This window comes from Nomascus leucogenys, chromosome 2 (genome assembly GCF_006542625.1).
Source record: "Nomascus leucogenys isolate Asia chromosome 2, Asia_NLE_v1, whole genome shotgun sequence".
Lineage (NCBI taxonomy): Eukaryota > Metazoa > Chordata > Mammalia > Primates > Hylobatidae > Nomascus > Nomascus leucogenys.
Window position 1 is genome coordinate 104362560 of NC_044382.1, and position 16099 is coordinate 104378658.

The 16099-nt window shown below is 46.8% G+C and overlaps 2 protein-coding genes across 2 annotated transcripts in view; one reads left to right on the top strand and one right to left on the bottom strand.

Moving 5' to 3' along the window:
• Positions 1-5517, top strand: part of RHOBTB3 (Rho related BTB domain containing 3) — an 86828-nt gene extending 81311 nt beyond the window's left edge. The window contains exon 12 of the mRNA XM_030816999.1: positions 5458-5517. Within this exon, the coding sequence (XP_030672859.1) occupies positions 5458-5477 (20 nt within the window). The 3' untranslated portion in view covers positions 5478-5517. The remainder of the gene's footprint in view (positions 1-5457) is intronic.
• Positions 2876-12035, bottom strand: GLRX (glutaredoxin). Its single transcript, XM_003261631.4, has 3 exons — positions 11486-12035; positions 5544-5663; positions 2876-3416 (listed from the first exon to the last, which is right to left on the bottom strand). Exons 1-2 carry the CDS (start codon positions 11690-11692, stop codon positions 5550-5552), a joined length of 321 nt encoding a protein of 106 aa, XP_003261679.1. The 5' UTR covers positions 11693-12035; the 3' UTR covers positions 2876-3416; positions 5544-5549.
• Positions 12036-16099: the final 4064 nt, after the last annotated feature.

Consider the following 16099-nt stretch of genomic DNA (forward strand, 5'->3'; position numbering starts at 1 on the left):
GAGCAAATGCCACCTGCCTGCCTCTGGACTGTTTTGATAAAGAAGCTTCTATCAGGCATTTTATCTTTGTTACAGCAGCCTAGCATGTTGTGGGGGAAAGAAAGATAGACTGTTACTGTGTCTATGTAGAAAAAGGAAGACAAGAAACTTCATTTTGATCTGTACTAAGAAAAATTCTTCTGCCTTGAGATGCTGTGAATCTGTAACCCTAACCCCAACCCTGTGCTCACAGAAACATGTGCTGTGGTGACTCAAGGTTTAATGGATTTAGGGCTGTGCAGGATGTGCTTTGTTAAAAATGTGTTTGCAGACAGTATGCTTGGTAAAAGTCATCGCCATTCTCCAGTCTCGAGTATCCAGGGACACAGTGCACTGCGGAAGGCCGCAGGGACCTCTGCCCAAGAAAGCCTGGGTATTGTCCAAGGTTTCCCCCCACTGAGACAGCCTGAGATACAGCCTCGTGGGAAGGGAAAGACCTGACTGTCCCCCAGCCCGACACCCGTAAAGGGTCTGTGCTGAGGAGGATTAGTGAAAGAGGAAGGCCTCTTTGCAGTTGAGATAAGAGGAAGGCATCTGTCTCCTGCTCGTCCCTGGGAATGGAATGTCTTGGTGTAAAACCTGATCATACATTCTATTTACTGAGATAGGAGAAAACCGCCTTATGGCTGGAGGTGAGACATGCTGGCGGCAATACTGCTCTTTACTGCACTGAGATGTTTGTGTAAAGTCAAACATAAATCTGGCCTATGTGCACATCGAGGCACAGCACCTTTCCCTAAACTTATTTATGACACAGAGTCCTTTGCTCACGTTTTCCTGCTGACCCTCTCCCCATCATTACCCTATAGTCCTGCCACATCTCCCTCATCGAGATGGTAGAGATAGTGATCAATAAATACCGAGGGAACTCAGAGACCAGTGCCCGCGTGGGTCCTCCGTATGCTGAGCGCCGGTCCCCTGGGCCCACTTTTCTTCCTCTATACTTTGTCTCTGTGTCTTCTTTTCTCAGTCTCTCATCCCACCTGATGAGAAATACCCACAGGTGTGGAGGGGCTGGCCCCCTTCACATATATTCTAACTCATACATGTGGGTCACAGGAAAGAGGAGATCCAACATAGGAGAGAAAAAGGGAATCCCTAGAATGACAGTGAAGGGATATCCCAGGTAGAGAACTCTGCCTGCCTCAGGACAGAGCGCAGCAGTCCAGATTGGAGCAGTGTAATTTTCCATGTTGAGGGTTCTCTGTAGTTGCATAGTTTTTAACTTGAGGACAGAAAGCTGAAATGGGCCTGAAGCAGATCCTTATCTGTACTTAGCTTGCCTGGTGCTGATGACATTTCTGTTCTCCCTGCTACACAGCTGGCCAGCTGAGGAGGTGTGGGTGTGCTTTGATCTCCTCCTGAAAGCTGGGGGCAGGGACATGCTGAGCTTAGAAGCAGAAAATGCAGAGCAGCCCTCTGCCATTACCATATTTCTGGGGGACACCCCGTGCTTGGCTCACACAATAGCCTCCCTGATCGTGGGGTGCCACGTTTCCAAGGACTCACTCAGCACCACTTCTGCTTCCCCAGGAGAGGCTCTGGAAAACTTCCGAGGGATGCTGAAGCCAGTCTATAACTCAATGTTCAGTTTACCTGTTTCTTGGGATTGTTTGTCTAATTGTGATATCACCTTTTTCTTACACAGCTAGGTCGGTGTTGTTTTTCAAAAGTAAAACGTATTGCTTAGAGATATTATAAGGAGTAGAACTATAAAGTATCAGAATGATTACAAGAAAAATGAACTAGTGGTTACCTCTATGGAGGGATGGAGAGAGGGAATACCCTTGGGGAGGGGCACACGGCCCTGTAAGGTACTTTACCAGGACCTGGGTTTGAGGCGGGTAGAGCAGGAAAGACTTTTGGTACTATTTGGCTTTTTAAACCATACGCATACATTGCTTTGATAAAATAGCTCTTTTATGCTGGGAACTGGGTTTCCATAGTTAAGTCTAGGTTCTTGCCTTTGGGTGCTTTTTTTTTTTTTGAGACAGAGTCTCACTCTGTTACCCAGGCTGGAGTGCAGTGGCGTGATCTCAGCTCACTGCAACCTCCACCTCCCAGGTTCTAGCAATTCTTCTGCCTCAGCTTCCCGAGTAGCTGGGACTACAGGCATGTGTCACCACACCCGGCTAATTTTGGTACTTTTAGTAGAAATGGGGTTTCGCCATATTGGCCAGGCTGGTCTCAAACTCCTGACCTCGTGATCCACCCGCCTGAGCCTCCCAAAGTGCTGGGATTACAGGTGTGAGCCACCGCACCCAGTCGCCTTCGGGTACTTCCGAATTTGGCAAGAGACCAATACAGATGATTAACTACAACATAGCCTGATAAGAGCTGTAAAGTATCTACATGCAGTGTTTTTGAATTCCAGAAGAGGGAACGATGATTTTTCAGTCAAAAGGCCATGAGAGGAGAGAGAAAATATAGGGGAAACGATTTGTAAATCAGGCCTTGAACGAGGAGGAGTTTCAAAGTAAAACAAAGAAGAAAAGCCATCTCAGGAGAAAGAAACACAATGAACATTGACAAAGAAGTGTGAAAGTGCAGGCAAGTGGTCCAGAGTGGATCAGATACTATAACCTCTGGTGGGGGGGGCTTTCATATTGTGCAGTGTGTAAACTGAACAATTATCCATAGCAATCCTGGTTGAAGGGAGTGGTTAGAGCCCACAAAAGAAAGAAGCGAGAAGTACAAGGGCCTTAAGTGGGAAATGGCAAAAAGGAATATGAAATGAAAAAAGACTGTTATTAAACCCTAAGCATTATTCAGTAAGCCGGGGCTGGCATTTATTTCAATATGAAATTTCAAAATTATATCAACCATTTGTACTCAGTGACAGCAGCATGTGTCTTTATTTATAATGGCAGGGCCAACATAAACACACTTTTAAGTTAGTGTATTTCACATAACATTCCTTAATGTCTTGAGAACATGGAAACGAATTGTACAAAAATCACTGAATCATCTATAGGTATTTTTTTATTAGAAAAGAAATTAAGTGTTGTTACTAGAGACTGAAGGAAATTAACAATCTTACGATTCTAGAACAGGCAAACTTCATAATAAGGGATTCTTAAGTTTTCAAAGTGTAGGAGCTGTTTCACAGATACGCTCTTGGTGTAGGGGGCTGTAAGTTTTCTCAGATGTTTTACATTTCATGCTTTAATCTTCGCTGGTAGTCTAAATCAAATAAATACACAGTGTTCAGGAATATCTGGATAGCCATCTTAAATAACAGAGTGTTCCGCATGACCACAGCCTCTGCACTTGTGCCTCTGATCCGTATGACACCAAGACCAACTATGCTTTTCATATGATTTCTCCAATTGGGTCCTGTGACCTTTCACAGAATTGTTGAACATTTCCTATGAGATCTGTGGAGGACAAGGTGGAGAACACTGGTTCAGAGCAGTGATTTTCAAGGTGGGATGGGATGGGGTGGAGTTGAGTGGAGAGATGTATGTAGTTAGAAAGAACACATTCAAAATACCCACTGATTTCATAATACAAACTCCATAAAGTCAAGCAGCAAAATGATTTCAGCTAATGAGCAGTAGCAGATAACCGACTGTGGATTCATCATTGTGGAGAAGGAGTCTGGATAAACATAGTTGAAAAACACTGGTTTAGAGGTAGAGGCATGCTGACACATGGAGAACAGTAAGAAATGCATGCCAAAGAGAACAATTGAGGATCAGTGAGAGAATCCTGGGCCAGAACTTGTCACAGTCTTCTGAAAACCAAAGACCACATCCAGAAGAAAACCAAGATGGCCTGTCAACCTTCTTGGCCCTGTGCTTAAGAGCAAGTTGGTCCACTTTTAAATACTGAGCCAAAAGAGGAAAAAAGCTGTTTGTGCCCCCAAATTCATCCACCAGGAAGTGCTGTCATCATTTGCAATGCCATCCAGCTCTTGAGGAGGGATGTCAGCATGGGGCCTGCTCTGCCAGGAAAGAAAGAATGGGATCTCCTTGTAAGGCAAAATCCTTCCTTTCTCTCATTACCAGAACACTTACACCTGCCATATAAACACACTCTGTTGCAGATGGTCTTGAGATGCAGCTGCCAGTAAAATACTGCCAGCATAGAACACTGAAGGAAAAGGCCAAATGCAAATAAGGAGACTTTCTGAATATGGGGGACTCTAATGCCCACACCAAAATAGAAGCAGTTGGAGAAATAACATTTCCCATCTTCTCTCATTCTTAATCTAAGCCTAAATTGCTAAACATGTCCCAGAATAGGAAACATTTGGTACCACCATTAATTGGGTTTGAGTGCATTTAGTACCAGTGGTAAGGCCAGGAAGTGAACTCAGACAGACATAGGGTGCACCTGCTGTGATGATATCGTAGAATTTTGATTAGAAGATTTATAGCATTGACTATTTCATTTCAGGGAAATCAGTGGTATTTTTTCAGACCTTTTCCCCCTTCTGTTGCTATGTTGAGTAACCATCACAAATAATGTATACTCATTGCCCAAGAGATGAGTTATTAATCAGCAGGCAATAGATACCCCTCCAAGAACATTTTGGTTAAAGAACCATTCATTTCTCCCTCAACTAAAGCAGCATTTACGTCTCTCTGTGTACAGGTCTCTGAATTGGCGTGCTTGGGAGCTAGCTAGTGCTAGCTGTGCTGGAGAACTGGGGGAGGGAGGAGCTCAGACTCCAAAACCATCACGGTTCCTTTCTAAAATGTTCATCGCCCTGTGGTTTTCCACAGAGCCAAAGATCTCCTTTAGGTTACTGATTTTAGAAAACTTTGTTTTGGCTTTTGGGAAGCCAATTAAATAGAGTTGATTTGACAAGTGAACACAGGTAAAGCCAAAATGACCTCAGTTTCACATTGCATTTTGAATAAATCCAAATTGCTTACCATGGCCTGGGTGCTCTGGCCCCTGCCCACCTTTCTCGCTATTTTTCCTTCTCGCTGCACTTCATTCACTCTATTCCTGCTTTCTTTCTGTTCCACGAACATCCCTTACCTGTTGCCACCTCAGAGCCTTTGCACTTGCTATTCCCTCTGCCTGAAAAGCCCCTTCTGCTTCATCTCTGCATAGCAGTCCCCTTGTCAACCAGGTCTCAGCTCAACCCTTCCTGGGAAAGGCCCTCCCTTACCATGTTAGCTCAATTTTCTCCCCACCCCCTGACATATGCTATCACATTATTCTATTCTATTCCAGGATTTGCTTGTTTTTGATCTGTCTACCTCTCTAGAATATAAGTTCCAGGTTATCATTTTATGCATTACATTCTCATGTGTCTGGCACATGCTCAATAAATATTTGTTAAATGAAGGTTGAGTGAAAGGATTTCTCCCATTGACACTATCTCTTTGTAAAGTGTAAAATTTATAAGTGATTGACATCACTGTTCCTCAACTCACCCCAAATCGTTTTTTCCCCAGCCAGAATGCTGTCCTACAGTATAACAAACCATGACAGAAGAATTCCACGGTCTCCCATGTTCCTGGCCCAGCACCTCACCTGCCACTCACCTGTGGTTACTGCAGAGCTCCAATCTGCTTTAGCCGCGTCAGCAGTTCCCCACTCTGTTGCAAAGAGACTAGATCACTGCATCCGCCTATACAATCTTTACCGATAAAGACTCGAGGCACCTAAAAAAGCACACGACCCAGGACATTACTACATTACTAGATTAGAAAGAACATTTCTATCCTACCAGTGAATATTTCCCATGATTCCAAACTTTTCAAATCACTTTACAACCTCCTCATGTATATGCTTACAGGACAGGACTTCCTTACTGTTATAAGGGGTAACATTATTAACTCAAGAATGTTTTTATGCCAGAAGAGTTTTCAAGTTGAGTGTGCTATGCATGAGCTTGTCTAACTTGTCAAAGGGATTTAACAATTTCACTCTACAGAAACATGTTTTAGAAGGAGAATTCTGATTGGCTGCAGTCAGACCACCTAGCTTGAACTCTGCTTTCTCTGCATCAGGGACCACACCTAAGATTGTAAACTGGGTCACAGCAATCAGGAAGGAAGGAGTTCGTTTCTAAATACAGCTGGAAAAGTATTTGCATTAGGTCTCTGATTTTTCAGGTCCACGGTTTATTAAATATAATCATCTCTCTGTGTTGTTAAAACACAGGTGAGGGCCAGGCATGGTGGCTCATGACTGTAATCCTACTACTTTTGCGAGGCTGAGGTGGGAGGGTCGCTTGAGCCCAGGAGTTCAAGACCAGCCTAGGTAACATAGTGAGACCCCGTCTCTACAAAAAATACAAAAATTAGCCAGGCATGGCAATGCATGCCTGTAGTCCCAGCTACTCAGGAAGCTGAAGTGGAAGGATTGCTTTGGCCTGGGAGGTCGAGGCTGCAGTAAGCTGTGATGGTGCCATTGCACTCACACCTGGACGACAGAGCAAACCAAAGAAAGCAAAACAAAACAACACAGGTGAGCTCTGTCCTCAACCAGGGAGGTGTAGTGGTGTTTGAGTCTCCTTTAATCGCTGGTCATCATAAGATGGTTAAGTCACCCCGGACGTGGGTGCGTCACCCACGCCAAGCCACAGTCATGACACCTGCTGAATAGGCTCCTCTCTAGTTACACGCTTCCTCCCTGCTGCTAGCAGCAGACACATTCCAGAATTCCAGAGGGCTTTTAGAATCGCGAGGGAGGAGGAAATACCCTCAACGTGGCTGAATTTCTAGGCCAAGGGTGTTCCACCAAGGCTGCCTGGCAGTGAAGAAACTAGCCCCATGGAGGTCACGGCGTCATCAGAGCCAGCGGGCCTCTCCCCGAGTACCAGGAACACACTGGAGGGGAGGGAGAGGTGGAGGCAGAAAGCAGTGAGACTACTTTTCAAAGCTTTGGGCTTTCCTCAGAAAGCATAATAATTGGAGCAAATTGTCCAAAAAGTGAGAAAGATGAGAAAAGGGGCTTAATTATTGTGGATAAGTTCTTACAGCACTTTTATTAAAAAGGGGGTCTGGGTGAAAGTAGGCATTAAAAATAAAGTCTAAAAATTAAAAACAAATCTTGCACATTTCCATGGCTATTTCCTGTGCTCTCACAGGATAACTGAGGCTTTGAAAACCCACAGCCCTGGAGCTGCCCCCCAGCCTCCTGAGAAGACCCTGAAATGTGACCAGGCTGCTCCCAGCGTGGAGTTTTGTGCTCAGTGTCTGGCAAAGAAGCGAAAGGCTCCTTTACCGTCACACCCATCCTCTAGTCTGGACAACTGCAAAACTGCCTTAGATCGTATCAGTGAATGGTACCCCTAACCGGAGCTGAATGGCAGGCTGTACAGGATGGCACGGGGGGCTGTGGCAGTGAAACCAAAGCAAGAAGTACTGTTGATAAAGCTGAGCAAAGAAGAGTAAATACCCGGTGCTGCTTCCCCTCCTGTCCCTTCCTGTCCAAGCCTCCTCTTTAGAGGAACTTGAGAGTCCACTACTGTCAAGCAGAGGAAAGAACTGCAACCCCAAAACGAGTTTGGTAATCCTGTGGTTCTTATTCTCCTGGAGTAGGTTTCCCCAGCCTCAGTCAGGCAGCATCTCCCGCACGCTAGCTAGGGTTACACAAATGCAACTACTCAAAAGCGATTTCTCAACACTCCTCGGGTACCTCCCTGGTATAAGCCACCTTCATTTGTCACCTGAATAACTGCTATAGCCTCCCAGTGTCTCCCAGCTTCAACCTTCACCCTTGCCCTACTGTCTCTTCTCCCCACAGCTGTCAGAGTGGCCCTTTCAAAATGGGGTCAGATCAAGTGACTCGTCTGCTCCGCATCCACCAAGGGCATCTCATCTCACACCGAGTACCAGTCACAATTCTTCCAAGCGCCCATTAGCTCTCAGACCTCACCTCCACTAACTCTCCTACAGGCTCACAGTACTGCAACCATACTGGCTTCCTTAGTATTCCACAAACCTGCCAGGCAAACGTCTACCCCAGGACCTTTGCATTCACTCTACCTGTAAATTGTGTACACCCATCTCCCTCAGCTCCTATAGATATCTGCTCGAATGTTCCCTTCTCAGTGAGACCCAATGGCTCCATTTAAAACTGGACCCTGCTGCTTCCTCCCTACCTTTTCTACTTTTCCTCATAGCATGTGCCACTTACCACCTCCCAACATACTGTTTTATTACTGTATTTGTTTGTCTCCCCCACTAGAATATAGGTTCAACAAAGGCAGAAGGTTTTTTTTCATGGCAGAAAAGGCAGAAATTTTTCCCCACTGTCTATAAAAGTGTTTGGTACATAGTAGGTGCTTAAAAATATTTGTTGCATCCAGTAAAATCATCATTCAAATGTGAAGGAGAAATACTTTCTAAGATAAACAAAACTTGAGGGAATGTGTTACCAATGGAATCACCTTGCAAGAAATGCCCAAAGAAGTTCTTCAGAGAGAAGGGAAATGATATAGGTCAGAAACTCAGATCTATGTAAAGAAAAGTGCCTTAGAGGAGAAATAAATGAAGACACTAATTTAGGAGCTGTGACTATAGCAAAACAAAAACAGGTTTTACGAAGTACATGGCTTGATTGAAGGCACTAACTTTCCACAATCATGTCCTGCTGATTACTTACTAGATACAGCTACTTTATAGAATAATTAAGACTGCAGGTTCAGGCTGGGCGCAGCGGCTCATGCCTGTAATCCCAGAACTTTGGGAGGCTGAGGCCGGTGGATCACGAGGTCAGGAGATCGAGACCATCCTGGCTAACACGGTGAAAACCCGTCTCTACTAAACATACAAAAAATTAGCCAGGCATGGTGGTGGGCACCTGTAGTCCCAGCTACTTGGGAGGCTGAGACAGGAGAATGGCGTGAACCCGGGGGGCGGAGCTTGCAGTGAGCTGAGATTGCACCACTGCACTCCAGCCTGGGTGACAGAGGGAGACTCTGTCTCAAAAAAAAAAACCCTCAGGAGCTTTCAGACCCTTTGAATACAAACACTTCCCTGTTGGGGATCAAACATGCAGCTTTAAAAGACTTGTTCTTCCCCTAGGAGGAATGCACTCAGAATTCAAGAATCTGTGAAAAACATTTTTCTAAAAATGAAAAACAGGCTTGTTGAGGTGGATCACATCTGTAATCCCAGCACTTTGGGAGGCTGAGGTGGGTGGATAGCTTGAGGCCAGGAGTTCAAGATCAGCCTGGGTAACATAACAAGACCCCCATCTGTACAAAAAACTTAAAAAATTAGCTGGGTACAATGGCTCATGCCTGTAGTCCCAGCCACGGGAGGCTGAGGTCGGAGGGTCACTTGAGCCCAGGAGTTCAAGGCTGCAGTCAGCTATCATTGCACCACTGCACTCCAGCCTGGGTGACAGAGCAAGACTCTGTCTCTTAAAACAAACAAACAAACAAACAAACAAAAACCTTAAAAGATCACTACAAGAAATATTGTTGTTCTACAAAGAAATGAAAAAGCAATTGTTGACCAGGTGTGGTGGCTCATGCCTGAACTTTGGGAGGCTGAGGTGGGTGGATCACCTGAGGTCAGGAGTTCGAGACCAGGTTGGCCAGCATGGTGAAACCCCATCTCTAATAAAAATACAAAAATTAGCTAGGTGTGGTGGCGGGTGCCTGTAATCCCAGCTACTTGATTGCTTGAATCTGGGCAGTGGAGGTTGCAGTAAGCCAAACTCACACCACTGCACTCCAGCCTGGGCGACAAGAGTGAAATTCCATCTCAAAAAAAAAAAAAAAAAAAGCAATTGTTAAATGAACACATGAAGAGGTTTGCTTTACCTACTGGAGAATAGATGCTGTTGGGCTGAGAACAATAATCCCAAATTATGTTGCACATTGGAATCCCCAAGGGATTTTTCCAAATAGTAATGCTGGCCAGGTGTGGTGGCTCACCCATGCAATCCCAGCACTTTGGGAGGCTGAGGTAGGTGGATCGCCTGAGGTCAGGAGTTTGAGACCAGCCTGGCCAACATGGTGAAACCCCGTCTCTACTAAAAATACAAAAATTAGCTGGGCATGGTGGTGGGCGCCTATAATCCCAGCTACTTGGGAGGTTGAGGAGAACCCAGGAGGCAGAGGTTGCAGTGAGCCAAGATTGCACCATTGCACTCCAGCCTGGGTGACAAGAGTGAAACTGTCTCAAAACAAACAAACAAAAAAACTAATGCTTGGCTCCCACCTCTGACATTGTGATTTAGTTATTGAGGGGCATAATTTGGGCATAAGGATTGTTTTAAAAGCTCTCTAGGTGATACTAATGTGCAGCAAAGTTTGGGAACCAATGGCTAAAAGGTCCTCAGGGTGGCAGCCACAGTGGGACCCGTAGTAGTGTTTGCACTGCCCTTTACACCTCTCAGGACCTGGGCATCCTATGCAGCTGGTGGTCCCACTAGGCAGCAAGAGCCTCTCTCGTCATTGTGTATACTCCAGGACCTCAGCACACAGCAGTAGGGTAACACACTAAGCCCCGCTCTGCACCAAAATGCTGACTTCTTATTAGAGAGAAGGGGAGAAACAACCTCCAATGCTTTATACTCAGAACCCAGAGAGAACCTTGTAAGTCAAACTAAAACTGAAACAGGGTATGTGCTTGGCCCAACACTGTGCTGTAGAATGTACATCTTAAAAGGGAACTTAGCTGAGCTGGTGTGACATTTCTCATCCCACCTCACAGCAGAACTGATACAGGTGATGTGGTTGGCGTCCCTCCTGAAGCCCAGGATGCAAAGCCAAGGATGGTGAAGAGAGGAAGTCTTTCAGATGGAGGAGAGCAATTTTTAGAGGGTCCCACAGTCTATTCGTAGCAAATGGGACTTTGAGGTCACCTAATCTGGTCTTGCAGCTGGGATCTTTGAGGACTACTGGGGTGGTGACTTGCCCAGGATCACACAGCCAGCCATTATAAGAGCCAGGCCAGAACTCCAGGCTATGATTCCCTACAATGTGGGGCCTGGAAACATCCATAATTAATTTAGAACAAGAGACAGATAATGGTAGAGTTTTCCAGTGGGAGGAATTAGATAAGGAAGAATGAGTAAATTAGAAAAAGAAAGCCTAGAGAAAAGACTGAAGGACATGAATCTCATGTTAAATAACAAACACATCACACCCGGCCCTCCACCCCAGCTTCCACCTCCAGCCCTGCCAGCTGAAAACTGTCATTTCCTGGCAGTGCTTAAAACAAAGACTCTAGATAATTCCCCAGGGACTCACCGGCAAGCTGCTGGTCCCACTTACCCTGCTGCACAGCAGACATCAGCTGCACTCCCTCTTCTGCTCTGTGAAGACCTTTGGCTGCAGTGCCGCCGCTCATTCAAGTGACCGAGATCCTCTCTAAGGCGCCCTCCCCCACACCCCCCGCCCCGCACAGCCCTCTGGACGCCTTGAAGGACGGAGCCACAGCCTTATCCTAAAGAAAGGCACAGCTCTGACAAGAAAAGGCAATCCGGGAGCCTTTCCCTAGCAGTTTAAAATGAAACTCACCGTTCTTGCTCCCGTGAGCTGTTGCAAATAATCTTGAATCTCGTTAGTGTGGTTGGTGGCTGTGATATCGACAAATTCCAGAAGCCCTTGTTTGATGGGCAATTGACTGAGGATCTCTTGGGCCCTCCTGCAGTACGGGCAGGTGGGCTTGATGAACACAACCACCTTCCCAGGCTGGATTTTGCAGTTCACAAACTCTTGAGCCATGCCGATGGGCTGCGATCTCCCCGGGAAGAATCCTCAGTTGCAGGTATTGCTTGGGATACTGAGCCCTGACCCAGCCTGTTGGCTCCTATTTAATAAGGAACCTCCCTGGAGGCGGAGTTTGCCTGGTAGCTTGCTCGAGTTTTAAAGGGACAGCTTCGAAGACATTTCCATCTGGTATACTTCACTAGTTAGCAATGCCTAGGAATGCAATACTTGCTATTTAATCATTGGTAGCTATGAAAGACACTCTGGGTATCTTTGTTGTCCTTGGACATTTGGGGAGTGCCTGCCCATTGGCAATGATCAGAGTTTAGTCACCTCTGGGGAAGCATAAAGTGCTTACTCACAAAGGGGCTGCGGAGGCAGTGACTTCTCAGAGCAAATTCTTGTTTTCCCTTTAGGAGCTACAGTTGTATGTTAAAATGCAAACAGAATCACTTAAGAAACAGGACACTTTGAAATCTCTTTAGAGGAAGTGAAATTGAAACTGAATTTGCAGTCCTCATGAAGGTTGCTCTCAGAGCGTTTTGCTTGGACTGTGTGGTGGGTGTTTGTTGTGATCTTTTTGATGGAATTCATTCTCAGTATTTAAAAATCTGGTGGTCTCACAAAACAATTCGGACTTACAACTTCTCTCTGAAAAGTCAGGTCAGGCAATACAGAGCTTGCACCTTTTAGTGGAAGCTGCTGGGGCTGACAGCTGTTGCCCCCTTTGCATAGGGCAAGTAGTGGCTTTGGTTTGCCACAGGTCCCAACGACAGGCCCATGCCTGAGACACCTGCTTCACTCCATAACCCTTTGAGTTGGTAACCCTTGAACGGCAGTTTAATATGGAGGCAAATTCCAACACAATCCCTGATACAAAACTACAGATGAAATGAGAATCTTTTTTTCTGGTTGAGCCTCTGTTTGTGACCCTCTGCTTTTAACTGTTTGTGAGGGGAAGTAGTGTTGTAACTCAGACACCACATTCACTTCAAGTGTTATAAGACACGGGTTCTAACAGTAGGAAATCTTTCGCTATTCCCCAGGGTGCCCATTCTCCTTATCCCGCGAAGCAAAGTCTTCTACTACTGGGTCTAGTTCCGGCCCCCCTGGTGTATGGTAGCTTAAATAAACAAATCAAGGAAAAACTATGTCCTTTAAACGTGAATCATCCTTTCCCCAGGAAGTTTTACGGTGAAACCAGAGTATCTTCAAAGAGGCGGGGCCAAGGCCAGAGCTGGACACCACCACTGCCACATAAGAGGAATCTCAAGCATACTGCGATCAAGGGAAGGGAAGAAAATCCACTCCCAGAAGCAGCTTTTTACTGTGACTCTCATCGTTACTAAAATTAAAATGGCAAAATGAGAAAGTCAGATTCTGAGTCCCAGAGGGGGGGCTAAGTGACAGCTCTGTCCAGAGAAAAGGATGTGGCGGGGCTGGGAGGCCCCTTACAGGGTCAGGGCTCTGGACTTCCCACTTCCCTCCAAAGTAGGCTCTGCCACAGAGTCTGAGCCTCCTCTCTTTTTTTATTCTTTTACCTCAGAACCCTGTGGCCAGGCTTCTTCCAGAGGCCCCTGCCAGGAGGTCCAGGGACTCTTTCAGGGCCCTCAGGCTGTTGCCTTAGGTTCCCTCAGCCTGAGGTTTATCCACACGACTTGCAGCTGCTACTCACTCAGAGCCTTTCTCTTCTCCGGTCTGTTGGTGGCTCCTCCCTTCCTGCTGCATCTTCCTCAGCCTGCCACTGTGTTCAAGTTAAAAGCCACCACCACCACCACCACCACCACCACCACCACCACCACCACCACCACTCTCCCATTTCCTGCTTTCCTGCCTCTGCCCTTTCATGAAATTTACCGTCTGTACCTTTCTCACCTCCATTCTCTCATCTTATTGCGATCTGACCTTGTCAACCATTCTGCTGAATTGTCGGCCGACACCAATCATGGTCTCTATGTCGCCAAATAACCATTTAGCTAAGTATCCTGACCTTTTGCAAATTAGTCATCTGCCCCAAGAGGCTGGGATCCAGGGAGACTATTGTCTGCCTCTCACTCAGTCCCAGGGACTGCCTGGTGTCTGAAGCCTTAGGATAGATGGCCATAAGGCACAAGCTAAAGGCATTTTTTTTGTGAGGCACCATGTGGAAAATGGGAGACAAAGAGATGGCAAAGAGGGGGTGTCCTCTCCCTTTCTCAGAAAATGCTGTGGCTTCAACTCAGTGAAAAATGACGAGCATAGAAGCCTCTGCTGCATTGTACAGCAGGAGCTGAAACCCAGCACGGACCTCAGGGCGTCTCAATGGGAAGCTGCCATGGGGGCTGCAGATGCCTCAAGTGCTGTGGATGGAAAGAGGGTGTGTGTGTGGAGTAACACATGTGGACTCTCCTTTGGCTTATGTGAGACACTCCCAAGTACTCTCAGAAAATACACCTTGGAGGGTGGGAAGTAAGGGCATTTTTTAGGGGAGAATCAGTCCTGCTGTACAGATGGTTGGCAACAAGCTAGTGAAATATGTGTGGTTACTCTCTTTTTTTTTTTTTTTTGAGATGGAGTCTCACTCTGTCGCCCAGGCTGGAGTGCAGTGGCACGATCTCCGCTCACTGCAAGCTCCGCCTCCTGGGTTCACACCATTCTCCTGCCTCAGCCTCCAGAGTAGCTGGGACTACAGGTGCCCGCCACCATACCCGGCTAATTATTTGTATTTTTAGTAGAGATGGGGTTTCACCGTGTTAGCCAGGATGGTCTCGATCTCCTGACCTCGTGATCTGCCCGCCTCGGCCTCCCAAAGTGCTGGGATTATAGGCGTGAGCCACTGCGCCCGGCCAATGTGACTTCATTTGTACTCGCAGGCTGATGAGGGCTGCAAAACATGTGGCCACAAATGAACATTCTTCGGGTTTTTCCTTACTTACCCACTGTGCAGGGTTTGACCTGTAGATCACTGAAGGCCTCTGGAAGTTCTCTTCCCAGTGCCCATTGCGGCATGATCTTTTTGCTCTTTCTATTGGATATTGTCTCAGTCTCTTTGTTAAGAATTTTGCCTACACATATGGTCTATCTTGGGGCTTGATCTTCTCATTGTGTACACACCCACTCCTTGAGAGGTCGTAGCTCCACACATGACTCCGGCTGTCAGCTTTTTACTGATGAGCATCACATGTTTTTCGTTATCTGGACCTGTCTTCTAAGCTTCAGGGATGGCTATCTCATTGCCTACTGAAAAGACCCACCTGGGGATTCCTTAGGCCTCTCAGCCTCTAGGAAACCAAAACTGAATCTCCCCTGAAGCCACCCTCTTTCCTCCACACCTGCTCATTGAGCCCGTGTGCACCTTCATGTACCTTTTTGGCCAGGGCGGAAACCCGGCAGGTATCTGTGCTGGCCTCTGCTTTCACTTATGCATAGTGGCCAAACCCTACCAAGTTTGCCCCGAGTGCCTCCCTAGTCTGAACACCTGACTGCTCCTGCTGGTCCAGCCCTTATTAGTTCTTCACTCCCTCTTGTAGCACCTCCACCTTTGCCTCACTGCCTACTCCACACTGCTGCTGGGGCAATCTTTAAAAATACAGAACCTATCTTGTTCCCTCTTAAAACTAGTCCATGGGCTGGGCGCAGTGGCTCACGCCTGTAATCCCAGCACTTTGGGAGGCTGAGGCGAGCAGATCATGAGGTCAGGAGTTTGAGACCAGCCTGGCCAATATGGTGAAACCCCATCTCTACTAAAAATTAAAAAATTAGCTGGGCATGGTGGCGTGTGCCTGTAGTCCCAGCTCTTTGGGAGGCTGAAACAGGAGAATCTCTTGAACCCGGGAGGCGGAGGTTGCAGTGAGCCCAGATTGTGCCACTGCACTCTAGCCTGGGTGACAGAGCAAGACTCCATCTCAAAAAACAAACAAACAAACAAAAAACTAGTCCATGTTTCCCCAGGACAAAATCCAGATTTCCTTGTGGGGATGTGGCCCTGTGTGATGGGTCCTCCCTGCCTTGTTCGTCGTATCCCAGCCTCCCTGCCAACATTTTAGAGACAGGAGGCAGCCAAGGGTCCCTGGTGAAACCCTGCCTCCAAGTCTAAAACAACCTGAAGGCTGAAAAACTGGACTGCTGTCCTAGCACTTTGGCAGGCCAAGGCGGGTGGATCACCTGAGGTCAGGAGTTCAAGATCAGCCTGGCCAACATGGTGAAACCCCATCTCTACTAAAAATACAAAAAAAAAAAATTAGCTGGGCGTGGTGGAAGGTGCCTGTAATCCCAGCTACTTGGGAGGCTGAGGCAGGAGAATTGCTTGAACCCAGAAGGCAGAGGTTGCAGTGAGCCGAGATCGTGCCATTGCACTCCAGCCTGGGCAACAAGAGCAAAATTCTGTCTCAAAAAATACCAGAAACAAAGACAAAAATTGGACTGCTGGTCCCGGATGAGGCC